General features: G+C 47.2%; 2 protein-coding genes and 1 non-coding gene across 7 annotated transcripts in view; 1 reads left to right on the forward strand and 2 right to left on the reverse strand.

Moving 5' to 3' along the window:
* LUC7L2 (LUC7 like 2, pre-mRNA splicing factor) overlaps positions 1–3,561 on the forward strand; it is a 57,437-nt gene extending 53,876 nt beyond the window's left edge. For all 5 annotated transcript variants that reach the window (XM_066362861.1, XM_066362864.1, XM_066362865.1 and 2 more), the window contains one exon: positions 2,572–3,561. In XM_066362861.1, coding sequence (XP_066218958.1) covers positions 2,572–2,749 — 178 coding nt within the window. In that variant the 3' untranslated portion in view covers positions 2,750–3,561. The remainder of the gene's footprint in view (positions 1–2,571) is intronic.
* Positions 3,562–9,010: 5,449 nt separating this feature from the next.
* Positions 9,011–17,154, reverse strand: KLRG2 (killer cell lectin like receptor G2). Its single transcript, XM_066366179.1, has 5 exons — positions 16,299–17,154; positions 13,310–13,411; positions 12,560–12,705; positions 10,349–10,452; positions 9,011–9,864 (listed from the first exon to the last, which is right to left on the reverse strand). Exons 1-5 carry the CDS (start codon positions 17,101–17,103, stop codon positions 9,744–9,746), a joined length of 1,278 nt encoding a protein of 425 aa, XP_066222276.1. The 5' UTR covers positions 17,104–17,154; the 3' UTR covers positions 9,011–9,743.
* Positions 17,155–21,694: 4,540 nt separating this feature from the next.
* On the reverse strand, positions 21,695–21,770 carry TRNAP-GGG (transfer RNA proline (anticodon GGG)). Its single transcript has one exon. It is a non-coding gene; the product is annotated as a tRNA-Pro (tRNA).
* Positions 21,771–27,495: the final 5,725 nt, after the last annotated feature.

Raw genomic sequence — 27,495 nt, forward strand, 5'->3', positions numbered from 1 at the left:
CTGAGGCAGAGGCCACAGAGCCATCCTCAGCGCCCGGGCCAACATTGCTCCAATGGACCCTTGGCTGCGGGAGGGGGAGAGACAGAGAGGAAGGAGAGGGGTGGAGAAACAGATGGGCACTTCTCCTGTGCTCGATTCCCTGGTTGGGAATCGAACCCAGGACTCCTGCATGCCAGGCCGACGCTCTACCACTGAGCCAACCAGCCAGGGCCTAGAACAGGAATTTAAATGCAGGAAATACCAACATAATAAATAATGGCTTCGGGTAGTAGATAAAACTCAAATAAAGTGGGTATGATTTGAATAGGGAAAAAGAAGTGGGGAAAGATATTATAGATAGAGCGACTATCAGGCAAGTGAAGAGAATAAGCAGAGAATTTATAAGGGACAACTCCTTGCCATGTGATTTGTAGGCCACTTACCTCAGATTCTTAGAACTGTGGTCACAATGCACTGCCCAGAAAAATTATTAAAAAATACTCTCCATGAGTCTTAATGTTAATTTTGGGAATCATTCTGATGGAAGGTTTAGACAATTTCTCTTGAGAGCCTGCCCACCTTTCATTGTTTCTGGTGTGTAACCTCTTAAATGTCTGTGCTGGTGGTGAGGATGGAATGGATGCTCATCTGAGATTGTGTTGTTGTAGTTTCCAATGCCTCCTGCATTTATGAAGTTGTGCAGGAAGGAATTTCCCCACCATACCCATGATACCTCTACTAAATTTTCAGCATGTTCCTAAAAGAGGATTATTTTTGTAAAACTAAAGTTTGCTTTTCTCTAGAGCACTTTTAAGCTTGCTATTCAGATTATTCTCTCTCAAAGCAACGTTTTTTGTTTTTACCAAAAATTACCAGGCAGTTGCTATTAAAACCTATGTATTAGAGTTTAATTTTCAAGGTAAATGTCTCAGTTAAGAGTCTTTTATGATTTGCTGTTCTTCTGCCCCAGCTGAAATATTGGTCTCTTGATACAAGCAGATTCTGTTTATGACCTTTTCCTCTCAATGGCTACTCTTGGTAAATAAGGGCCATTTGCGTTTTCTTGCTTTCTTGTCTGTTCCAACATACAGTGCAGACTTCAGAGTCAGACTGCTTGGGTTCAGTAGCTTTGGCCAAGTAGCCAATCATCCCACCCTTCTTTCCCCATCTACTAAGTAGAGACAGCAAGAGTACTTGATCTGTTAGGACTGTTGGTAGAGTGAGTGAAATAATGAATGGAAACTTCTTGTGTATAGACATTGTAATCTCTTAAAAAGCATTAGTTGATGTTCATCTCATAGTTGACTTACTGTTATTATTACTGAACTCTTAGTCATTATCCATACTCCCCTTTTTAAAAGACTATGGATAGGATTAGGTAACCAGATGTGCACTGTGCAAATTTTTTTTAACACATCTTTTTTAAATGAAGCTTTATTAAAACCTTAATTAAGTAGAATGCTGGAAGTTGATGTTACTTTATCTTTTTACCTTTTTGGTTTAATCTTCCTTAACTTTATTTCTAAAACAATATAGTAGTATTTTTTCCTGCCTTCGAGGTTGAAAGTATTACTTAATCAGACTTCAGATCCAAATTCTAAACATGGGTTAAGTGAGATGATTATGTAAAAGTATTAACGTCATCTGTAAAGAATGAAATAAATGTAATATGTGTTACTGATTCATTCTACATGTTGAAAGTATAGAAGATTCCGTATTAATTCTGATCCCATAATGTCCTTTGGTATTTCTTTTGACTGAATCTCTGATATGACCTTGTTTTGTTATTTACCTTATTGAAGTTGGGTGTGGGGACAGAGAGGCGGTATTAAGAAACAGTTATGGTTAATCAAGATTTATTATAGTGTGATCTTCCTCTGTCTTCCATTCTGATATTTTTCTGTTCATTGAATGAGCTAACTCAGGAGAAGTAAACCAGATTTTTAAAATAATAAATGGTTACCATGTCATTAATTGAGTAGTTCTCTTATCTAAGTTGCCTGCAACCCACATCTGGCCCTTTAGCCTCTCTTTGTATATAGCCAGCGAGCTGTGGATGGTTTTTACATTGTTAAAGTTTGATAAAAAGAAAAGGAAGAAGAATATAATATGCCACAGAGACTGTATGTGACCTCAACACCTAAAATAATTGCATCTCTGACCAGACAGCAAAAAAAGTTTGCAGACCCCCAGTTTAAGACATTAATTTTCATCCAATTTGAGATCTGCATTCTATTATATATTTTTTAATTGGATAACACCTTTTGCTTTTTCAAGGTATTGCCTATAATTCTTAAATACATGTGGTATGAATTGGAGAAGCTTTTTGACTACCTTGAGACAATGAGAATATCCTGTAAACCATTATTTTAACATACGGTTTTTGACCCTCAGCTGTCTGTTTTCACCCACGTTCTTGTTGTAGACTCTTGATCAAATATAGTAGTGCTCTGTTCTGTCAGGAAACTGACTCTTCTTTCTTGGATGTGTTCTGATTACCTTCAGCTCTCAGTACCTTAATATTTATCCGATTCTTTTATATGGATTTTGGGTTTCCCAACACATTTTGCTCCTCAAATTAATATTTTTCAGATCCTCAAAAGAAAGATTCAGAGACCAAGACTTAGCATCACGTGACAGAGACAGGAATTCAAGAGACAGATCACCTCGTGACAGAGATCGAAAAGATAAGAAGCGGTCCTATGAGAGCGCTAATGGCAGATCAGAAGACAGGAGGAGCTCTGAAGAGCGCGAAGCAGGGGAGATATAATTAGCTGTGTACATATCCTCAATCCTTAAAATCTTCCTATGGAGTTACATACTATTGTTTAGTTTACAGCTGTTCGGGTGGCACAGGGAGCAGTTCCAGACACCTATCCAACTAGGCTAGACGTGCAGTATCTAACTTGGTCTGAACTGAACTGATTTTCCTTGATGAAGCCTGAGACTACATCCGTAGCTTCTGGCAACCCCATAATACACTTTATGAAAAGACAGTTTTATAGAAGACGCAGATATCTATTCTTTCTAGTAGGAGTGATAGTGAATGAATTGTGTTACTTGCCTTGGGAGATTTTGAACATTTGTAAAACACTGTCTTCCTTTTCAGTCCAAACAGTGCAGCTTTGGGAATTTTTCTTTTTAATTCTTCTTCCTCTGACTTTTGTATCCCCTAATGCCTCCCACCCTCTAATTATAAGAGAAAGGGGGGCAGGGAAGCAATATAACTTCTGTTCTAAGGTTCTGTTCCCATTAATTACTAGTGATTACAGCTCAGAGCATTTCTGCCGGAGTGTGTGCTGGAGCAGTTTAAATACCAGGAGGTTTGTTTGTTTAACGGTGCCTATTTAGCGTTGGAAGTTTAACAGCTGTTGCATTACATACTTTGCTTTTTTATCGACAATTTGAAATCAAACAAGTCTTGATTTTTCTGTTGTATTGAATTGCTATGTTCAGGGTGTTTTGAAAAGGGGGTGGGGGCAGGGACTTTTTCATAAGCACTTGTTTTATTTTGTGTGTGTGGAATATAAAGGCTAAACCTTTATTGTAAAAAAAAAAAAAAAAACAAGATGAAAGAAACAATCACCACCACCATCATTAAACTATAACTTGTCTAGTAAATTGTCACTAGAATATATGCTTGGGCATTTCTTCCATTCTGTTGTATCATTAATAGTGCCTTACTGTGCAAGGCACCAAAGGAAATCAATCTGCACTTGCGAAGATTCAAGATGAACTCTTGCTCCACGCGGGTCCCTCGCTGACTGTATCTGGCTGCTTCAGGGCTGTCTGTAACCACCGCTGTCAAGGAGGACTGGACCCACAGAAGAAACTGGGGTTTTCATTTGTTTTGTTTTGTATTTCTTCTCATTCAGTAACTGAAATAAAAACATGGTATAACCAATGTAATGAGACTAATGGCTTCTGCATTGAAAAGCTTTGTATACCCACTAGGATTTCAACAGGTAATCATGTGATTCTAGAAAATCTGAGCAACAAAAATGCATTTTGTAATGAAATTAGTGTCTGTGAGTAGAGTTAACAAGATCACCTTACAAGAACTATTTTTACTGTGTCCTCCTAAGTGTGGCAGTTTGAGGGTACAGAGAAGTAAGTGTGGCAGTTTGAGGGTACAGAGAAGTACGGCCTCACGTTGATTTAGGGTTGTGGGCCTGAGACCCATCTGCATCCTTGGTGCTGTGGGACTGTGGTGTTTCCTTTTCTGAGGGGTCTGCACTGCTCTCTAAATCCTTACTTGCACTGTGGATTTAGTGCCTTGGGATGTGGAGTAAGATGACCAAGGTTGGGTTGTAGGTTCAGGGAAGACTGGGACTTGCTTGTTGATTGAAAAATAAGGGGGTTTTGTTTGTTTATTTATTTCAGAGACAGAGAGTCTGAGAGAGGGACAGACAGGAACAGAGAGATGAGAAGCATCAATCATTAGTTTTAGAGAAGCATCAATCGTTAGTTTTTCGTGATACCTTCAGGGGTTGTCAAACTTTTTATAAAAACCGCCCACTTTTGCAGTGCTGGTCAATCTGGTCCCTACCGCCCACTAGTGGACGGTCCAGCTTTCATGGTGGGCCAATCGCAGCGCTGTTTGGTTGCGGGTAGGGACCAGGTTGACCAGCACTGCAAAAGTGGGCGGTTTTTATAAAAAGTTTGAAGACCCCTGCGAGTAGATGTTCATTGATTGCATTCTCATTTGTGCCTTGACCGTGGGCCCTCAGCAGACCGAGCAGCCCCTTGCTTGATCCAGTGACCTTGGGTCCAAGCTGGTGAGCTTCTGCTCAAACCAGATGAGCATGCACTTAAGCTGGGACCTCTGGGGTCTCGAACCTGGGTCCTTCCACATCCCAGTCCGGCACTATCCACTGTGCCACCGCCTGGTCAGGCTGAAAAATGAGTTTTAGCATTATGTTTGAGTACTGGAATTTCATGTTTATCCTCTGCCTAACAATACTGAGATACAATACCTGTATTCTCAGCTGTTACTGCAGCTGGGATTCGTAGGCAGTACAGGCTGCCCGGCCGCCAGCAGTCAGTAAACCTGTGAAGGGCGCATGGTCCTAGGCGGGCCACTGGGTGGATCGCTTCAGCCGCATGCTGCTTGGAGTAAATGATCCCGATTTAAAAGCCCTAGAACAGTTCTGTCGCTTGGACACTTACAGTATTTAGGCTTGGAGTAAGCAGTCTGTAGAGTTTTAATCATTCTTGAACTGGGGCAGCCACTCAAAAAATTTAAGGTCTCAGTATTTCAGTTTCTCATGCACAGTTATTTGGTGACTAATAAAAAGTATAAGGTTAGTCACATCTTTGCAAAAGCATTTGCTCCTCTGGGATGTGGTGTCCTTGAATAAGGCTTTCCTGTCGCTGTCCTCTGCCGCCTCCCCAGGGCTGTTGTACAGAGCTCTGTCAACACATCTGCTGAGTGAAGCAAAACCTCCCTTAAGGAAAAACACAAACAAAAAAACCACCCCTAAGGAGACTTGTTTTTTCAAGAAAGACTTTCTTACCTCTCTGATAATTATCTTAATACTAATGTTTAACTATTTTAAAAGTTGGGTTTATTCGGGTGACAAGTGGTTTCAGGTGCACAGTTCTACAACACATATAAATATTCCAAAATCTTTAAAATGTGTATATATCCAAGGTTGGTGTTAAGCTGGTATGTGCTGGTATAGCTATTCCAATTATTAAACCGTTGAAACATGCTTCCTCTATCAACAATTGTCTGCTGCTCTGAGCTTGAACATCTTCCCCTTCCCCAAGACTGTCCTCACACATCGAGGGGACTCGCCAGGAACCTTCAGAACCTTGCTCCACTCCACCACCACGTGCTGTATACTGACGTAAATATTTTGAGAAACATGCTTGTCTATTTTTCCTATCAGAAAAGGCTGTATGATTTTATTATACCCTGACTTGATACTTAGATTTTCCCAGGGTATAAATAAGGCAATACAAAGTTGTCCTTTTTCTTTCCATTGTGTTTTCTAATTAGAAAAAGGAATCTGAGCTTCAGGAGAGTTAGGAAAGGCTGGGGAGGCCAAAAGGACAGGATACTGACGGCACAGGCCGACTGGGGGCCCAGGCATGAGTCTACCAGCAGAATGGTGTTGGGGCCACAGGTGAGCAGGGCCTCGTGGGGTGTTGGGGCCCCCAGATGTTTTGTGTGTCTGCGTCTTTTCCAATTACTGGCTAAACATACAAAGCAAAGACCTACAGACACATGCAACAATGTCTCTAAAACCTTACACTCTGCTAAAAAAGCAGACAAAGTAGAATGTACTGTTATGAAATCTTAGAACAAACTAAGTGTAAGCTAGAGACAGAATGCAGACTTGCTTGGAGCTGAAGTTCGGCAGAAGTGAGAATTGACTGCAAAGGGACATGAAGAAACTTTCTAGAGTATTGGCACTATTCCCTCTCTTGATTGGCAACAGTACACCAGTGCTTAATTTGTCAACGGGTACTCCTGGGATAGATGTGTTTCCTTTGATACAAATTAAACCTCAAAGTTGATTTAAAATATATATACTTTTATTTTTTCCTGGTAGCAAGATGGACTCTTTGAGACAGGCTACTCAAAATGTGGGTTCAGGATTCTCTTCGTCAGAATCACCAAGAAAGCTGGTAGAAACCTGTCAGAAGCCGTGAACCAATGAGTCAGGAACTCAGTACTCGGGGGATGATGAATTCCATGTGCTTAAATTAACAGATAATTGTTCACCAGGCTTGATGTCCAGAGCTGCCCCTCGGAAGCTGCTGTCAGCTGCTGGGGCCGCCTGTGTCAGCGTGATCCCCAAAGCTCCAGGGAGCAAGCCAGTGCGTGCATCTCAACCAACAGCGGCTGGCAGTGCCTGGTGGGAAGAGAGACTTGCAAAATTACCCAGAGGAGTTAGTTCCATGCAAGACCAACCTGCTGTGTAACTTTACCAGCTTCTGTTTCGTAGAAAGGGAAAAACATGCTCCAAGGCGAGGCCAGAACTCGGGAGAAGGCACCTCTGTGGCAGAAATACAGGCTGGAGGAAATGGCAGACACAGGAAGTGTTCCTGTAGCCCGTACTACTCAGGTGGGGCCACTCGTCAGAATCTTGTGGATCTTTTAAGAAAAATCTAATTTTTTCTTTTTATCAAAGTAGTACATGAATGTGGGTTTTTGTGGGTTCTTTTAAATGTGGATATGGTTTTAAGTTAGTATTGCTAAAGGATGTATGTTTTTTGTTTTTTAAACAGTCCTACATGATGAAGTTAAGGATAAAGCTTTTGAATTGGAGCTCAGCAGGGTTGGTAAAGGAAGACATGAAATTGTCCCAATAGCTATAAGGGAAGAGGCAGAGAACAATGCTAAGGGATTTGAAGGAAGATGAATCAGATGATGAATATATGTAGCATCTACTTAAGCATTTATTTTACATTTCTAATGTAGTCCCCTTGCATTATTGTATACCATTGACCAATTTTCATTTTAAGGAAAAAGAAATGAGTTCTCTAGTAACTTGATTCCTGTCTTTGGAGATAAATTTTTACTTTTTAATCTTAAATGCAATAAATAGCTTGACGAATTTTTACATGGGTTTACCCAGCCCCACCCAGCTCAAGATGTTGACCATTCCCGGCACCCTAGAATGTGCCCCCTTCCCAGTTTATTAGCTACTCTTTTGACCTCTGTCGCCATGGATTTGTTTTAAAGCAACCATTTATATTTATTTTTGCTGTTTGCATACTTGTTTCTGTATTTCTGAACAGTAAGCTTACACTTTGATTTCTTGGTTTGCCAACTCTGGACAATAGCTAGTAATTTCTTAAAGTTTATTCTCTTAGTCCCCTTCTTTAAGTGAAGTTCGGTAACTTTCAGAGTTGGGCCCTCAGCACCACACTCTGGGCACCTCCCACAGCTGATTCTACGTGGCACCTGTGCCCTGGGATCCCCACCCCGTGGGACTTTGCCCTGAAGCTGGGAGGAGCCCAAGGGCTTGGTGTTAAACCAGCCCCACGCACCAGACACAGGACATGTGCTGACGAGGGCTCTGAAATGAGTTAAAACAACCTGGTATCAAGTTCTGGGGTCAATATGTAGTTCAAATAAGAAAGCCACGAGAAAGACCAGAGTGCTTCCAAGACCTTTATTGTCAAGTGTGCCCTTTGAGACTCTCCACCACCCTCTCCCAGACGCCTGCACTTTCTCTACGAGCTGCTGGTTTAAATGGACTAATACAGATTTCTCCGGGGGGGGGGGGTTTGGATGCGTGGTCTGACTTTGGAAAGTTGGTGTGTGTATGACAGTTGTGTCGAACGCTCAGCACCAAGATTAAACGCAGGTACAGTCTCCTGTCATTGGAGAGGTCTGTACAGGCAGGGAGAGCAAACAAGCCTCTCTAGCCCACCTGGTGCCACTCCCTCTAGCATGGAGACCCTTCATGGAGCTGTGTAGCACACAGACATCTTCCAGCTGGTGTCCCCACAGCTGCAGGAAGAGCTGCCTTGAACCTCCCCACATTTCTTCAATTTCCTTTCTCACTTGGACCCCACACTTTAGGGCAGGGGTCCCCAAACTTTTTACACAGGGGGCCAGTTCACTGTCCCTCAGACCGTTGGAGGGCCAGACTATAAAAAAAACTATGGCCTGACCTGTGGTGGCGCAGTGGATAAAGCGTCAACCTGGAAACACTGAGGTTGCCGGTTCAAAACCCTGGGCTTGCCTGGTCAAGGCACATATGGGAGTTGATGCTTCCTGCTCCTCCCCGCTTCCCTCTTTCTCTCTCCCCTCTCTATAATGAATAAATAAAGTCTTTAAAAAAAAAAAAAAAAAAGAAAAGGAAAAAAAAAACAAAAAAACTATGAACAAATCCCTATGCACACTGCACAAATCTTATTTTAAAGTAAAAAAACAAAATGGGAGCAAATACAATATTTAAAATAAAGAACAAGTAAATTTAAATCAACAAACTGACCAGTATTTCAATGGGAACTATGCTCCTCTCACTGACCACCAATGAAAGCGGTGCCCCTTCCAGAAGTGCGGCGGGGGCCGGATAAATGGACTCAGGGGGCCGCATGTGGCCCGCGGGCCGTAGTTTGGGGACCCCCTGCTTTAGGGGAAGGGGCGCTTGCTCCCTGGCTCCTGCTGCCCAGGTGGTTCTCTCCCCTGCATCGTCCCAGCTTTGGCCAGCAGTGTGCAACCTCTCTCTCCCTCCCCCAGGGGCTACCATTTCTCATTTGCTGTGACACTGGTCTTCAGCTGTTGGCTGTGTGCCCAGCTGCCCAGAAAGGGCACTTACAGCTGACAAACCCTCTAGCCACAAAACAGTGGAAGAATTGCATGGGCTGGTGAGAATCCCTGTCAGGCTCACCTGTGATCACAATGCTTTCATCTAGGACTGGGAGGGTGTGCATTGTGCGTAAGCAGGTAAAGGGAGAGAATAGGAAATGACCATTTTCATGAGAGAGAGACCAAGGCTCAGGAATGCTTAAACAAATTTTAAAAAGCAGGCTCAGGTGACTGAACAAATCCTCTTCAGCAGCTGGAGAGGAAAATGGGCACTTGGTCCCCAGGCCACAGACTTCCCTCTGAAGGTGATCTTCCTGCAACAGAGGGCCACCCCACCCCACCCCCACCCCCCACCCCCACCACCCGTTCACAGAGCAGGGGGCGAGGGAGCCTGGTCCAGGGAAGAGGCTGCCCCAGCACCCCACCTAGCTTCACCTGCAGTGTGGGGGGATTGCGTGCCCCCGGTGGGCTCAGACCAGTAGAACCCAAGTCATTTGGTCTCTCTGGCACAGACCCAGGGTCTTGAAGAGGTGCAGTCCAAAGCCACGAGTCTGCCTCCCTCCAGGCCCCCACACTTGAGATCCGGTTGGTCCTCATCTTCCTCCGGGAGTCTGGGGGAGGAAGAGAAGGAGGGGTGCTCAGGGTGACAGGGTTGCCTGGCATTGTGGACGCTCCTGCCTGCCTACCTCCTGGCCTGGGTGCTGTTTGAATTGCCACACGGCCTGGGGTCTGGAATGAGGCCTGGGGTAGAAGTCCTGAGGATGCCCCTGGTCATCAGCTGTGCGACAGTGATGAACTACCCAAGCGCTGAGTGGCACGTACCTTATCTGTAGAACAGGGTGACAATCCTGCTTGGGTGGATGTGCTGGGCTCCCAAACAAGGGATGGGTTGTTGGAGGCGAAACAGAACCAGACCCTGAGCATGGGTGTGGGGTCAGCCTCCCAGGCTGGGGTGGGGAGGGAGTGTCTGCAGAGGAGGGGGAGGCCGCCAGCCTGCTTCAGTGCCTGATGTGATGTTATTCTGTCTCACAGGGGAGCCCAGGCTAGTGCACTGGGGACAGAAGGGAACCCTCACCCAGGCCCACATTCACTTACAGCTGGGGTGGCATGGGGGTCCCGTCGATCCAGTGCCAGCCCTGGGGGCCTTGCCGGGCCCCCACCCAGGAGAACTTGGTGACAGGGTATCTGCTCAGGAAGTCCTGGGGGGAAAAGCAGCCAGTCACTCTTTCCTGGACCCTGGCTCACCTCACCTGGGGCTTCTGCATGCTCCCCGCTGGCCAGCCAGAGAAGCTCAGCCCAACCCAGCCCACCCACACACCAGCAGTGAGAAGTTGGCATCGGGAGCTAGCTGGCTGCAGGCCCTGCGTATGGGATGGTGACCAGAAGTGGGGGCGATCCTGCCTCAGCCCTCAGGCGAGAGGATGTGAGTGCCAGTTCCCCACCCAGGAACCCACGATGGGTACTCATACCTTCCATGGGGAAAACCTGTGGTATATGAAGGGTCACAGTAAATGAAAAGGCTGTATCACACTTGTGGCATGATTATAATAATGGAAACAGGCCCTGGCCGGTTGGCGCAGCGGCAGAGCGTTGGCCTGGCGTGCGGGGGACCGGGTTCGATTCCCGGCCAGGGCACATAGGAGAAGCGCCCATTTGTTTCTCCACCCCCTTCCTTCTTCTCTGTCTCTCTCTTCCCTTCCCGCAGCCAAGGCTCCATTGGAGCAAAGATGGCCCGGGCGCTGAGGATGGCTCCTTGGCCTCTGCCCCAGGCGCTAGAGTGGTTCTGGTTGCAACAGAGCAATGCCCCGGAGGAGCAGAGCATCGCCCCCTGGTGGGCAGAGCGTGGCCCCTGGTGGGCGTGCCGGGTGGATCCCGGTCGGGCGCATGCGGGAGTCTGTCTGACTGTCTCTCCCTGTTTCCAGCTTCAGAAAAATACAAAAAAAATAAAAAAATAAAAAAATAATGGAAACATTGTCTCTACGTGGCCACAGCCACAAAGAGCAGCAAGAATGGAAACAAGGATGTCAGAGACCTTTTAGAGATTGTTGTTTAATGACTTATCCTGGATGTCATATTTTTAAACAATGAAGTAAAGCAAAATATGGCATTTACCATTTTTCAACTTGTTTTTATATTGCAGTTCCATTGTATTTAAAAGGTGTGTCAGCATTGTATTTCCTGGTGCAATAGTGCCAGGCCACACCTGCCCCATCTTGCTGGAATTATGTCCAGCTTGGGGCTATGTCCATAACAAGGGCAGTAACAACCTTCCTGTCACTCAGATGGGTGATTCCACTTTGGGGAACACACCCAAGAGCATGAAGGGGAGAAAATGAATTTACCCAAAGATAACACCATGCCGCTTAGAAACAAAAAGTAGAAGCCAGCCAAATGCCCAGCAATCGGAAAATAACTAGGCAATATCAACATGACGGCAAATGACAGCACGGCTGAAAATGACAAGTACGGAGAAAACTTGGCTATGCAAGAAAATGTCAATGCAAAATCCTGCCAAGTGAAGAAGGACCACACCAGCGAGTGCACCTCACTCACAATGCCGAGAAGCATCTATTCATGATAGCGAAGCAGGATGATACAAATGAATTTAATGTTATGGTCAGTTCTTCCCCAGAAGTTGAAAAAGACTAGACTAGACCTCTGTATTTAACCTTGGGAATTAGCAAGTAATTCCTGGAGCGATGACTGTCCCTTGGTGCCACTCCCATTTGTCCTTCAGGTCTCAGCTTAAGGGTCCTTTCTGATAGGGACATTGTGAACTTGGTGAGGACTGGGGGCCAGTCTTGTGCACCAGGGACCATGAGAGCCCAGTGCACGGTTAGCCAGCTCAGCAGAACTGCCTCCCTGGGGTCCTACCAGTACCCACCAGGGGCCCCAGGTAACACCCAGGCTGGCATGCCAGCCATCAGCCCACATCCATCGGTTCCCCAAAGGAGCACCAGCCAATCACCATGAGTACACACTTGTCTCCCCCACAGACCTGCCGGCACAGGCTGGTCCCTGAGCTTCCTGCTAATTGCGTGGCCACCAGGCTGGACAGGAGAAGCCCTGGTCCGGCCACCCAGCTTCAGCTCCACTTCTTAGAGCAAAGAGTGCATCAAAGACCATGGAGACCTGAAGTCTAGTCCCCCTGCACGTCGGTTTATGTCTCCAAGCATTGGTGAGTTTTTCTGTAACATGGAGTTGGGAGGAGCACTTGGTGATTCCTTCCAGGGCTAGCTAGCAACCTGTCTGTAACCTGTAACAATATGCATCCCCCTCCGCTGCCCGCCCTCCTGCCCTCCTCACCTGGGTGTGGCTCAGCAGGGGGAGGGTAGCTTGGTGGGCTGAGCAGGAAGCGTTGCTGGCCTCCCAGGCCTGAGTTTTGGCAGAAAGGAAATAGCAGTGCTCCCCAAACCACAGCCAGCCCTGGGGGCATGGCCGGCACCCAGTCCCTGCAAGCAGAGAAGTGGAGACCACGGGTGAGCTGCGGAGCGAACTGGAATGAGTTGAATGCATGGATGTTAAAAAAAAAAAATCAAGCTTGACCAGGCAGTGGTGCAGTGAATAGAGTATTGGACTGGGACGTGGAGGACCCAGGTTCGAGACCCCGAGGTCACCAGCATGAGCATGGGTTTATCTGGTTTGAGCAAAGCTCATCAGCTTGGACCCAAGGTCACTGGCTTGAGCAAGGGGTTACTCAGTCTGCTGTAGCCCTCCGGTCAAGGCACATATGAGAAAGCAATCAATGAACAATTAAAGTGCCACAATGAAAAATATGCTTTTCATCTCTCTCCGTTACTGTCTGTCTGTCCCTATCTATCCCTCTCTCTGACTCTATCTCTGTCTCTGTAAATAAATAAATAAATAAATAAATATGGGGCAGCCGCCTCAATGGAGAGGCAGATCTGGAGGCATGGAACTGGCACACCTTTGAATAGTAAGCAGGGTGGGCAGGGTCCCCGGAAGGTTGGACGGTTTGTGCAGGGCACCAAGCCCCCCAGGTTGGGGCTGACATCCGACTGCTTGTCAGAGTGCAGCCATGAGGAGGCACCATACCTGTTCTAGAGGCCAGGGCCACAATGGCAACTGTGGACACTGCCAGGAGCATGGCCATGATGACCAGGGCCCAGCGCAGGGACTTCATGTACATGGGCAGCCCTGGGGAGGAGACAACAAGGAGACAGGTTAGAACCACTGCCTTACACACCAGCATCACGTGAGCACCCACCCCCTCCTTCCAGACACCAGAATAAACCATATGATTTCGGTTAGAACGTCCTATTTGTGAGAAAAATGCTAGATGTTTTACTTCTTAAATAACTAGAAGACCTAAGTTTCTATTCAAGAAAGAGAACAACTACTTGGCTAACCAGCATTTACTCTTCGCCTAATGTGCCTTACACGTGGTACAAATATGCCAAGAATAGGGCCAGGCTCCTTTATGCAAGGAGCTAACAGATTGGGCAAAGGGACCAGGAGATAAACTACAAACGAGAGGAACGGGGCTAGATTAGGAGTGCAACAGGCCTGGGTTCAAGTTCTGACCCGCGCGTTTTCGGTGTTTTCAGGTTTAACACTGGAATTGCACCTGCCTCCCTCACCTCTCCAGGTCACTGGAGCCGCCCAGGAAGCATCATGCAGAGAGCACTTTGCAGGCTGTAGAGCACTAGACAGGGGTGAGTTGTCAGCAGCTCAAGGACCCAGGGGACCAGGGCCTGGGATAAGGCTGCAGAAGGGAAGGGAACTCCCAAGACTAGGGCATCCAGGCAGGAGGGATGGCTCAAGCAAAGACTCAGAAAACACATTCAAGATGCCACATTCTGCCCTGTTGATGGTATAACTAGGGAGGCCAGAAAACTTGGAGAATAAAGCCCAGTACATGCTTAACCATAGGCATCAACAATTCCTCCTCTCCCACACACCTTGCTGCAACAGGTCCCAGGACCCACCTGAGGGTCAGGGGTGCTACAAAATCAGTGTGAGGGTCCTAAGAACCCAATCATCGTATTTGTCAAAGCCTGAAACAGCAGATAATTCTCTAGCAAATAGTTTATTTTGAGATGAATTCCATTTAAGAAACCATCTGTATATTAATATATGTGCATATATAAATACACATGTGTGCATATTATACACACATACACACATTTCTGATCTTCCATCATAATTCAACTTGAAAAGCATAGGCACTTTTGAAATACCCCCCTTTTCTTTTTTCATTTCCCTTACATTGATATCTGAAAAGTTGACATTCCATCTGTGACCTTTTTAGAATTAAAACACACACACACACACACACACACACATACACACACAAAATCTGCTTCTTAAAGGGATTTGACCCAAATTTCTATCAACCGGTAAGTGCTATATCCACACAATGGAATAGTATTCAGCCATGAAAAAGAATTAAATACTGACATAGGCTACATTGTGGATGACCTTGAAAACACTGTGCTAAGTGAAAGAAACCACACACAACAGGACATATCTTAAGAGTCTATTTTAATGAACTATCCAGAACAGGCAAACCCATAGAGACACAGAGTAGACTTGTGGCTAGCAAGGGCTGGTGCTTGTTGGATTGGGGGGGTGACAGCTAAAAGGTACAGTATTTCTTTCTGGAGTAATGAAAATATTCTAAAACTTACTGGTGATGGTCACACAACTCTGTAAATATATTAAAGACCCCTGAAGCCCTGGCTGGGTAGCTCAGCTGGTTAGAGCATCATCCCAATACACCAAGACTGGGTTCGATCCCTGGGCAGGACACAGACAAGAATCAACCAATGAATGTATAAATAGGTACAATGACAAATCTCTCTCTCCCCCCACCCTTCCTCTCTCTCTCTCTTTAAAAAAAAAAAAGACCACTGAAGTGTGTATGCTTTAAATGGGCAAATTGTGTGGTATGTAAATTAAGCTCAATGAAGGTGTTTTCCTTTAAAAAAAAAAAAAAAACCCAACTATTTGAAAATGCTTGGAATAAAAGATACATAAATTAACAGTCTTAAAAGAATAAAAGCTGAGCTAAAAAACCCAGAGAAGAAAAGGAAAACAAATCTACCAGTCACCTCAGTAAATATAACTATTGTGACAGAACAGTAAATTTAGTTCAGACCTTTCAGAAAACAAAGCAGTAACGAAATAGACTGAGTTACAAAAGTTACACACTTCCCGCGCTCAGGACAGCAATGCTGACCTGGGAAATGCCCCCGCCCCTTCAACCATCTGTCTCCCAAACGTCCAGGCAAAGAAAAGGCCCCACCGCCCCTTTTAGAAAACAATTCTTAAGCACACAAGTAACAAATGCACTTTTCTTGTGTTTTTTGTTTGTTTGTTTTTAAGATACTACAGATGAAGCTACGTCCCCCCTCCCCCAACTCCTTACTTTTTCAAGTCTCAGCTCCAGGAAGCTTTCCCATGCCCCCAAGTTCACAACCACTCCCTCCTGCTTCCCTGTCCGGAACTGCTTAATTTACATCGTTTCCAGGCTCTTTTTTTCCCCTCCCAACCGCTCTTCCCCAACACACCCAGAGAAAAACCCACACACATCCGAGCACAGTCTACCCCGTCGTCCCCACGGAGAGGCTGCAGAATGGATGAGTGCGCGGGCCGAAGCGTGGTGGAAGGAAAGTGAGCCTGAGCCGGCGCGAGGTCCGCGCAGCGCAGAGCTACCGCCTTGCCCGGGCGGCCACCTCCGTCACGTGACCCCGAAAGGCTTTTTCCCTTGCCTGGAATTCCTTCCGCCCCGATCTCTCAAAGATGCTGCGCACACTAAAGTGGAATTGTAAAAGTTGTTGGGAGAACGTAAAGGGGAAGAACAGAGGTTTTTAGTCTTTGATCGCAAACCGTCTGAATTATAGTTACGTAGACCAGAATGTTATTGGTTCCAAGCCAGAGAGAGAACAGGTGGGGTCGGACATTGGTAGGGTCGTCTGGGTCTCCTAGTCCTGTCAGGGTAGTGGCCCAGCGCTGGATGTTGGGGGGACTTAAGGCTACGTGGACCCCAACCCAGCGGCGCGGACTCCGGTAGCGCGCTTACCTATGAGCTTGATCGCCGGATGGAGCTTCCCGTCTCCGGCCACCTCGGCGCGGCGCAGCAGCGCGGCATCGTCCTTCTCCAGCTCGTTGCACCGGCAGCGGCAGCGGCACGCAGGGGCTCCCGGGGACTCCTCGCCCCCGTCGGCGGGGCTGGTCCGGCCCTCGGCGTCCAGGCCGTGCTTCGCTCGCGCCGCAGCCAGCTGCGAGCCCCAGCCCCATGTGCTGCCCAAAGATGCGGTTCGCGGCAGGAGCGGGTACGTGGGGGAGGCGTGGCGGGAGAAGGCTGGGGACTCGGGCACCGGCACCGTAACGAAGCGCGTGGAGGGCGCGGGGGAGGGCGCGCGCGAGGATCCGCGGCTGCCGCCGGCCGCGCCCACGGGCTTCACGCGCACATCCACCTGTAGTTCCATAGGCGCCCAGGTGCCGGGCGCCGGCTCCCCCGGCGCCGCCCAGGGCACCAGCTCTGCCCCAGTCGCCTCGCCGTTCCGGGGCTGCTCGGCCGCAGCGGGGCCCGGCGACGGCGGCTCCAGGCCGGCAGATGCCTGGCGGCGGAAGGCGCCGTAGCCCAGGCTGGGTGCCATCACCCGCAGACGCGCCGGGCGAGGCGAAGGCAGCTTCTTCCCGCCGGACAGGCCCTGGCCCGCGTCGGTCGCCTCCTGCACCGCCGCAACCGAGCTACTCTTGGGACTCTCGGGTCGTCGCTCCTCCGCGGGGGCCTGTGGCCGCTCCAGCTCCGGGACCTGGCTTTCCAAGGGCTCCATTGGCAACTCGACCCTGGTTTGGTCTCCTCCGGATGCCCTCTCCATCCCGGTCGCGGAGCCACCGAGAGATGCACAGTGGACGCCTTTGGGATCCGGAGTAGTCCGGCTGGGTTGCAGAAGTTGTGCAACCACACCTCTTCCCCGTGACGTTCCATTCTCCAACCAAGTTCCTAGCTGGGATTGGGTGAGACTGGGGTTCTGTTGGCCACGCCCCTCATGCCTCCAGTCGGGCACAGGAGAACTAGAGGGGCCAAGGACCTGGGTGAGTGGTTCTCCGGGAAAACAGGTGGCAGCAGACGCTTAAAGGAGAACCCAGAGCCTCGTCTGACGCTTCCCTCTTTGTTCTGGGTCTTACCCACTCTCCCTCCCACCCCAACCCTCTGCCAGGGTACTTGATTGGAGAGTTACAGCTTGGGTGGAGAGAGGTAGGACAAGTCTTGTAGAGATCTGGGACCTCAGAAAACTCCATAGGCCCAAAAGAAATGGGGTGGCCTGCGGAAAAGCAGTGGAGTCAGTTGTTCCAACAGTGTAGTGGGGGAAGGCGCACCACACCTGAGAAGACTCCCTCCCCCCTTCCCACAGAAGTTCCAGCCAGGGACTTCTACTATGGAGGCCCGACTCCCACTAACCTAAGTCATTAAAGACTCAGGAATGAATAAGTGTGAAATTGTCTATTTTCACCAGGAGCCTGGTCCTGGGCCTGGTGTGCTGGAGTTGAGGTTTTCCAACCCTGGCCAGTGAGCTGAATACGATTTTAAAAAGTGGAGATTCCTGGCTGGGCTCCGCTCAGACCTACTGAATCTCATAAGGAGATGAAGCCAAAGGTTTTTTTTTTGTTTGTTTGTTTTTTCATTTTTCTGAAGCTGGAAACAGGGAGAGACAGTCAGATAGACTCCCGCATGCGCCCGACCGGGATCCACCCGGCACGCCCACCAGGGGGCGATGCTCTGCCCATCCTGGGCGTCGCCATGTTGCGACCAGAGCCACTCTAGCGCCTGAGGCAGAGGCCACAGAGCCATCCCCAGCGCCCGGGCCATCTTTGCTCCAATGGAGCCTTGGCTGCGGGAGGGGAAGAGAGAGACAGAGAGGAAAGCGCGGCGGAGGGGTGGAGAAGCAAATGGGCGCTTCTCCTGTGTGCCCTGGCCGGGAATCGAACCCGGGTCCTCCGCACGCTAGGCCGACGCTCTACCGCTGAGCCAACCGGCCAGGGCTGCCAAAGGTATTTTTATAATGTGCCCCAGTATACAATGGTTGGCAGATAAAACACAGGCCAATCAGTTAAATCTGAATTTTGCATAAACGAGATAGCATTTTGTTTTGTTCAGTATAGTATGTCCTAAGTGTTGTGTGGGATATACTTATATTTTAAAATTTATCTAAAATTTCATCTGTTTCCTCTATTTTTATTTGCTAAATCTGACCACTTGACCCTAGGAACCTCTGCTGGAGTGGAGTGGAGGAACATGGAGCACAGCCCTCAGAGAGAACCAACCCTGCCGACACCTTGCTCTTGAACTTCCAGCCTCCAGAACTGTGAGAAAATAAATTTCTGTATTTTAAGCCATATGGCTGGTAGTATTTTGTTACGGGAGCCCTAGCAAACCAGTACAAGTCACCTGTCCAGATGACTGCTTGCCCTGGGACCACTCTCCAGACTTGGGTGGTCTCTGTACCCCCAACCGTCGCCATTGCCGACTCAGCTGAGCCGTTCAGATTCTCCCTCGTGCGAATTTGGCATTTGACCTGAGATACCCACAAGTAGGAGCTGTCCCAGATCTCAATAGGACAGCTCCCTAGAGAAGAGCCCTCAAATTATCCTCAGATGGCCTTGTCCTGTGTGCCCTGACCAAGAATCCAACCTGGGACGTCCATAGACCGGGCTGATGCTCTATCCACTGAGCCACTGGCCGGAGCCTATTTTCACTTTTATGTGCATATAAATACTTAAACTTTTTTGTTTGTTTGTTTGTTTTTTTGTATTTTTCTGAAGCTGGAAACGGGGAGAGACAGTCAGACAGACTCCCGCATGCGCCCGACCGGGATCCACCTGGCACGCCCACCAGGGGGTGACGCTTTGCCCACCAGGGGGCGTCGCTCTGTTGCGACCAGAGCCACTCTAGAGCCTGGGGCAGAGGCCAAGGAGCCATCCCCAGCGCCCGGGCCATCTTTGCTCCAATGGAGCCTCAGCTGCAGGAGGGGAAGAGAGAGACAGAGAGGAAGGAGAGGGGGAGGGGTGGAGAAGCAGATGGGAGCTTCTCCTGTGTGCCCTGGCCGGGAATCGAACCTGGGACTTCAGCACGCCAGGCCGATGCTCTACCACTGAGCCAACCAGCCAGGGCCAATACTTAAACATTTTTAAACCTACAGAACCTAACTTGTTTGTAACCCGGGGACTGGCTATGTAGAACTGTCTTTGCCATTGTCAGGGCCTGTGCGAAGGGCCACCACGACTCCCTCCAAGGCCAGCTCCATCTCCCCAGCTGGTTTCAGGAAGTGGTTCAGTAGGAACCGGAGTTCACTGGTTCCAGCAGGCTGATGGTATCTGGCCTGTCTGAACAGACCTAAGAGCTTGAACTAGACCATGGCTGGTTGCCCCAAAGAGGAAACAAACATGCCTACTCCTGGCTCTTGGCTGATGTCACCCTTTCTGGCATCTTGGGCCTCCTAGGGCCCCTGAACACACAGATGAGGGCCAGAGGGGGTTTTTGCATGGCCAGCTCCCTGGCATGGTCCATCCTCAACTCACATTCCAACTGCTCAGAGGCTCGGGGGCACTCAAGCCAGGGTGGCACTCTCCTCCCACAAGCTCCCTGTCCCTCACCTGTGGACTGTCTCCATAGCACTCAGCACTGTTTTTGGCCAAACCTGTTCATATGTTTCTCTTGTTGTTTAATTTTTGTCGCTGGCCCCCTAGAAGTCATTACTCTATCCCCAGAACGGTATCTGTCATGCCTATCCGTGGTTCTTGGGTGATGTCACCCCCCGTGGCTTAGTGAATATTTATGGAATAAATACTACAGAACAGGGCACCATGTGGGCTGCTTAACATTACTCATCTTTATTATTTTTCTCCCTCAGCTTTTATTTGATAGATTTTTAAGCATTAAGAAAAAGCAAAAGAATAAATAGAAAACACTTGAATACCCTTCACCTAGATTAAACAGTTAGCATGTCACTATATTTGTTTTGTCTTTGTCTCTGTGCAAACATACTTCTGTGGTTCTCTCCATGAAACATTTGAGTGCACTGCAGACCTTGTGAAACTTCACACTTGAATACTCAGCACATGTCTCCTGTGAATACGTGTAGTCTACCGAAGTACAGTGTCATTCTCATGCCAAGAAATAAACCATCACTCCACACTAGGTGATATATAGAGGTCATATTTAAATTTCCTCAATATTTTCATTTTTTCTCTTTCTTTCTTTTTTTTTTTTTTTTTTACAGAGGCAGAGAGAGAGTCAGAGAGAGGGATAGATAGGGACAGATAGACAGGAACAAAGAGAGATGAGAAGCATCAATCATCAGTTTTTCATTGCAACACCTTAGTTGTTCATTGATTGCTTTCTCATATGTGCCTTGACCGGGGACCTTCAGCAGACCAACTAACCCCTTGCTCAAGCCAGCGACCTTGGGTCCAAGCTGGTGAGCTTTTTTTGCTCAAACCAGATGAGCCTGCGCTCAAGCTGGTGACCTTGGAGTCTCGAACCTGAGTCCTCTGCATCCCAGTCCAACGCTCTATCCACTGCGCCACCACCTGGTCAGGCAATTTCCCCGATATTTTCAAACCAGGATCCAATCAAGTCTCATACATTGCTTTTGGCTGTTAGAGGTATTTTTTCTTTCCAGTAACTCTGTAGAAGGTACTAAAATGCGTACCTTACAGGTGAGAGAGGACAGAGTCAGGGAGGTGGAGAAACTTGCCAGGTCACGTGACTCCCAAGGGAGAAAGTCAAGATGCTGTCATGTGTCTCTGCCGCCCAAACATGCCTTTTCTCCCCCTCTCTAGCATCTCGCTCCCCTGCATGTTTCCTGGAGGTTTCATTCCCAGGCTTTGGCTAGTCTGTCTCATGCAAGCCGTGGGCTTGGGCCAAGGTGGAGGTGACAACCCTGTCATCTAGCCAACCAGGCTTCACTTTTTACTCCTTTTAAAAAAAATTTTTTTTAATGTTAATTTTATTGATTTTAGAGAGAGAGGAAAGGAGAGAGACAGAAATGACAGGAACATTGATCTGCTCCTGTATGTGCCCTGAGGATCGAACTCACAATCTCTGTGCTTCAGCATGATGCTCTAGCGCTAGCCAATGGAGCTATCCAGCCAGGGCTCACTTTTTTTTTTTTGTTTTGGTTTGGGTTTTTTTTTTTTCATTTTTCCGAAGCTGGAAACAGGGAGGCAGTCAGACTCCCGCATGCGCCTGACCGGGATCCACCCAGCATGCCCACCAGGGGGCGATGCTCCGCCCCTCTGGGGCATTGCTCTGCTGCATCCTGAGCCACTCTAGCGCCTGAGGCAGTGGCCACAGAGCCATCCCCAGCGCCCGGGCCATCTTTGCTCCAATGGAGCCTCGGCTGCGGGAGGAGAAGAGAGAGACAGAGAGGAAGAGGGGTGGAGAAGCAGATGGGCGCTTCTCCTGTGTGCCCTGGCCGGGAATCGAACCTGGGACTCCTGCACCCCAGGCTGACGCTCTACCACTGAGCCAACTGGCCAGGGCACTTTTTTTTTTTTCCTGAAGTGAGAAGCAGGGAGGCAGAGAGACTCTGCATGCACCCGACCAGGGTTCACCCGCCATGCCCATCAGGGGGCAATGCTCTGCCCATCTGGGGCATTGCTCTGTTGCAACCAGGGCCATTCTAGTGCCTGAGGCGGAGGCCACAGAGCCATCCTCAGTACCCCGGGCCAACCCTGCTCCAGTGGATCCTTGGCTGCGGGAGGGGAAGAGAGAGACAGAGAGGAAGGAGAGGGGGATGGTGGAGAAGCAGATGGGACTTCCACACACCAAACCGATGCTCTACCACTGAGCCAACCAGCCAGGGCCAGGGCTCACTTTTGACTCCTTCCAGCCACACCCCCACTCTGTGCTCCCTACCTTACCTCTGCTACTTTGTAGACGTTAACCATGGATTGGGAGTGACCGGGCATTCTGCCTCTGCCTCACTTATTTCGTGGAGGATCTGTTTGCAGCAAGGACAGACAAACAACTTCCTTAGACAAACTGGCTCTCAGTCAGGGGTGAGGCTGCAACAGGCATTGAGAAAGCATTCCACCTGGAGAGGTGCAAGCTCTCCCGAGGAGATTTGAGGAAGCACCCTAATAGGGCAGAAAAACACCTCCCTGAGTCATCAGCGGCTTGCTCTCTTCATGTCAAAACACAGACCCTCCCTTGCTGGGAGCCCCACCCCTAGAATTCAGTCCTGTATGGGTTGCAGTGTACCAGGGATGTGCGTGTTATCAGACGTGTGCCACCAGACAACCTGGCTGACTCAGTAACACACGGGCTGTCCCTAACTTCTTGTGAGTGATTATTTTATGAGTCTGGGCTTTTAAAAATGAAACACTCAACTCTCCCCTAGGGCTAAGAACACTTCAGTTTTCAGGACTATTTAGAGAATAGTCCAACTATTCTCTAAAGAGGAAGAAGCAGAAAATACGTCTCTCTTTTTCTTGGTAATGTGTTTACAGGAAATAAAGATGGCTAAATTTTCTTTTTTTAACTTGTTTCTATATTTGTTCTTTTTAAAATTTTTAATTACATTTGACATTCAATATTATTTTATATTAGTTCCAGGTGTACACCGTAGTAGTCAAACAGTTATATAATTTACAAAGTGATCACCCCAGTACGTCTATTACCCACTACACATAATTATTAGAATATTACTAACTATATTCCCTGGGCTGTACTTGATATCCCCAAGACTATTGTGTAACTCCCAATTTGTACTTCTTAACCCTTCACCTTTTTCACTCATCCCCGCAACCCTCCTCAACCTCTGGCAACCCTCAGTTTTTCTCTGTATCTATGAGTCTGATACTGTTTTGTTTGTTTATTTTCTTTAGATTCCAAGACATATAATATAGTATTTGTCTTTCTCTGTGTGACATATTTTACTTTGTATAATACCCTCAAGGTGCAGCCATATTATTGCAAATGGTAAAATTTTATTCCTTTTTTTTTGTTTTTTTTTTTTGTAGTAGAGACTGAGAGAGGGACAGATAGGGACAGACAGACAGGAAAGGAGAGAGATGAGAAACATCAATTCTTCATTGTGGTTCCTTAGTTGTTCATTGATTGATTTCTCATATGTGCCTTGATGGGGGGGCTACAGCAGACCGAGTGACCCCTTGCTTGAGCCAGTGACCTTGGGCTCAAGCTGGTGAGCCTTGCTCAAACCAGATGAGCCTGTGCTCAAGCTGGCAACCTTAGGGTCTCGAACCTGGATCCTCCACATCTCAGTCCGACACTCTATCTACTGCGCCGCTGCCTGGTCAGGCAATTTCATTCCTTTTTTTTTTTTTTCATTTCATTCCTTTATATGGCCAAGTAATATTCCATTGTATATATACATATACATATACATATACATATACATATACACACACATCTTCTTTATCCAATCATCCATTGATGGGCACTTTGATTGCTTCCATATCTTGGCTATTGTAAATAATGCTGCAATGAACATAGGGGTGCATATATCTTTATAATTTAGTGTTTGGGATTACTTCAGATACATACCCAGAAGTGGAATTGCTGGATCATAAGGTAGTTTTATCTTTAATTTTTTGAGAAATCTCCATACTGTTTTCCATAGTAGTGTCACCAGTTGGCAAGCCCACCAACAGTGCATGAGGGTTCCCATTTCTTCACATCCTTGCCAACACGTTGTTTGTTGATTATTGATGATTTCCATTCTGACAGGTGTGAGGCGATATCTCATTGTGGTTTTAATTTGCATTTCTCTGATGATTAGTTATCTTAAGCATCTTTTCATATGTCTACTGGTCATCTGTATGCCCTCTTTGAAAAACTGTCTATTTTAGGTCCTCTGCTAATTTCACTTGGATTGTTGGGTTATTATTACTTTTTTGTGTGTGTTGTGTTGTATGAGTTTTTTAAAAATGTTGGGGCCTGCCTTGAATGGACAGCTTAGTTGGTTAGAGCATCATCCTGATATTCCAAGTTTATGAGTTCAGTCCCTGGTCAGGACACATACAAGAATCAATCAATTGTCATGGTCCAGCCGCGACAAGTTTATTACGGGGTCTCAAATGGGGAAAGGTATGAAATTGAGTAAATGATAGACAGAGACTTAAAGATATATACATAGAGATGGGTTCGGGAGGACGCCATGGCAAACAGTCTATACTGTTCCTGAGCCATAATATAACTGCTCCCAAAAGTGCATCCGCCTTTATTCATGGAAAAACGTGGTCCATTAGCAATTCAATTAAGTTTCCAAGGCAACTCAAAGACAACCCCCACCATACCATTCAAATCTAACTTTACACTAATAAGAAACTAGCTTCTTGGCCCTGGCCGGTTGGTTCAGCGGTAGAGCATCGGCCTGGCGTGCGGGGGACCCGGGTTCGATTCCCGGCCAGGGCACATAGGAGAAGCGCCCATTTGCTTCTCCACCCCCCCTCCTTCCTCTCTGTCTCTCTCTTCCCCTCCCGCAGTCAAGGCTCCATTGGAGCAAAGATGGCCCGGGTGCTGGGGATGGCTCCTTGGCCTCTGCCCCAGGTGCTAGAGAGGCTCTGGTTGCGGCAGAGCAATGCCCCGGAGGGGCAGAGCATCGCCCCCTGGTGGGCAGAGCGTTGCCCCTGGTGGGCATGCCGGGTGGATCCCGGTCGGGTGCATGCGGGAGTCTGTCTGACTGTCTCTCCCCGTTTCCAGCTTCAGAAAAAAAAAAAAAGAAAGAAAAAAAAGAAACTACCTTCTAGCCTCTTCCGGAGAACATGGGTGGGGCAAACAAGAATCAGACATAGCTCTTTGTTAACTAGGCAGGTGCGGTGGGGGTTGGGCCCAGCACCTCTGTCCAGATTGCAAAAATACCCTCTTTATTTATTTGGTCCCAACAGATCCCCCTTTTGTATTTTTTAAAATTTCAATTCGTGTGCTGTGATTCATACTCATCTGAATTCCCATGTTCTGATTTGGAGGCAGATTGGAAAAATATAAAATAAACAACAAAATTGAAATAGCCAATGCTAACAGATACTATAACAACTGTCCTAATACAATGAAGTGATCAAAGCCTATTAGATTATCAAGCAAAGTCTTAACTAATATAACAGGATTTAAAATAAAATTCTTACAGTCTTAAATGTCCTTAACATGTTAATGTAATTTCACCAAGTCCATGTTGACACCATCATCACTTCATATTATTTGTAAATGTAACCCAACCCCACTTCAGTCTGAGAACTGTCCCAAGGAGCAGGAGTCACACACACTTAGGAAAAGTCCACAAGGCACTGGAGTTGTGATCACATTTCCACACTTTGCAGCTAGAGTCCAAGTCCCAATGACCACTGCTTCTAGCTGGCAATAATTCAGGTAGACTGGTAAAGCCATCTGCAGCACATATGGAGATGGAGCTTTTGTTTTCTTTAAACTGGAGAGATGAACAGGGGGCCTTTCTCTGGAGCTCTGCAGCTATGGCATGGTGAAGAGAACCTTGGGATACACTATGCTGGGTGGCAGAGGTAAATTCATCTAAATTAGGAGCACGTCCCAGCCTAAAATAGGCATGGGGCATTAAGGCAGGAAGCATAAAGGAAACACTATATATTAAACAAAGCAGCATAAAATAAGACTATCAACACCCACAACAGAGATCTTCGAGGGATATAAAAACCCAAATTATCAGGCAAGGCATAGTAAGTGGCCCTTGTGTCCACAAGAAATGAGATCAGTTTACCTGCTACTTGGAAGAAATACCCTAGGTTCATCCACAGTGACGTGAGATGAGGCTAACAGCCCTGGGCACCTTTAGCCTTCAGTGGCAAGTCCCAGCAGGCTGGGCAAGGTTAGGTCACAGGTGGCTGGGGTAGGGCTGGAAGAGACTGAACCCTCCCTTAGAGGAGCAAGGGGGCAGCTTACCTTCCAGTGTCCCTTCTTCCCACAGCAAAGGTATGGCCCTGGTGGGGGCTGAGAAGCCTGGCAGGCTTTAGCTCAATGATGTTCCTTTCCACTATTGAAGCAGGGCCCTGCTGGATCCTATGAAGTCCCTTTGGGGCGTTGGAGCCTTTAAGGGCATATGCCAAGAGCTGGTATTTTGCCTGATCTCTTTTGGGCTCTGTCTGCCTTTTCTGTTTCTCTTGGTCATTATAAACCTTAAAAGCCATGCTCAGAAGATCTTGCTGAGGGGTTTGAGGGTCCTCATCCACCTATATAAACTTTTTCTGTATATCTGAAACTATTTAGAAAAAGACAAAACAGTGTTATTAGCTGGATGAAATAAAAGAGGGGAGAAGTTTGCAGGAGAAAGAGGTTTGGCATATCCTGTACATCAGCATTCAAAAGAAATTTTTTAAAGTAAAAAGCATGATAAGGTAGATTTGCAGGAGTTCTAGGATATGACTACCCCCCCTTTTTATATTATTTACAATGAACCCATAAGTATTTGTTGAGCACACTTTATAATATTTTGACTTCAAAGATTGTAAGAAATACTTGTCTTTATGTTAACTTCTAACAAAATATAGTAAATGCATTTTCTTTTTTTTTTTGTATTTTTCTGAGGTTGGAAATGGGGAGGCAGTCAGACAGACTCCCGCATGTGCCCGACTGGGATCCACCCGGCATGCCCACCAGGGGGCGATGCTCTGCTCATCTAGGGGGTCGCTCTGCTGCAATCAGAGCCATTCTAGCACCTGAGCCAGAGGCCACAGAGCCATCCTCAGCATCCGGGCAAACTTTGCTCCAATGGAGCCTTGGCTGTGGGAGGGGAAGAGAGAGACAGAGAGGAAGGAGAGGGGGAGGATGGACGCTTCTCCTGTGTGCCCTGGTTGAGAATTGAACCTGAGCCTCCTGCACGCCAGGCCAATGCTCTACCACTGAGCCAACCGGCCAGGGCCAGTAAATGCATTTTCAAGCAATATTCCCATACTTATCAAAACATTTCTACCCCATTAACTAACAGGCAATTTTAAGAGTATATATTAAGGCTGGAAAATTCCAGTGTGACTTTCATTATTTTCCTATAGTAAAAAAAAAAAATCTTTAAACTTTTGTTAAACAAATCCACCCAGCTTCAAGCTTTGCAGCTTGCAGCTTGGAGCAGTTTGGCCAAATTAGCAAGTCTTTAGGATCCACATTCCATTTTACTTAAATTTAAATGAGTGTGCTTTACTTGTTCCAAGTAAAATTAAAAGTTTGTAGGAATGATATCATTTTATTTTTTCAATATTAGAGCCTGCATTTCCAATTTTTG

This window comes from Saccopteryx leptura, chromosome 2, assembly GCF_036850995.1.
Source record: "Saccopteryx leptura isolate mSacLep1 chromosome 2, mSacLep1_pri_phased_curated, whole genome shotgun sequence".
Classification (NCBI taxonomy): Eukaryota; Metazoa; Chordata; class Mammalia; order Chiroptera; family Emballonuridae; genus Saccopteryx; species Saccopteryx leptura.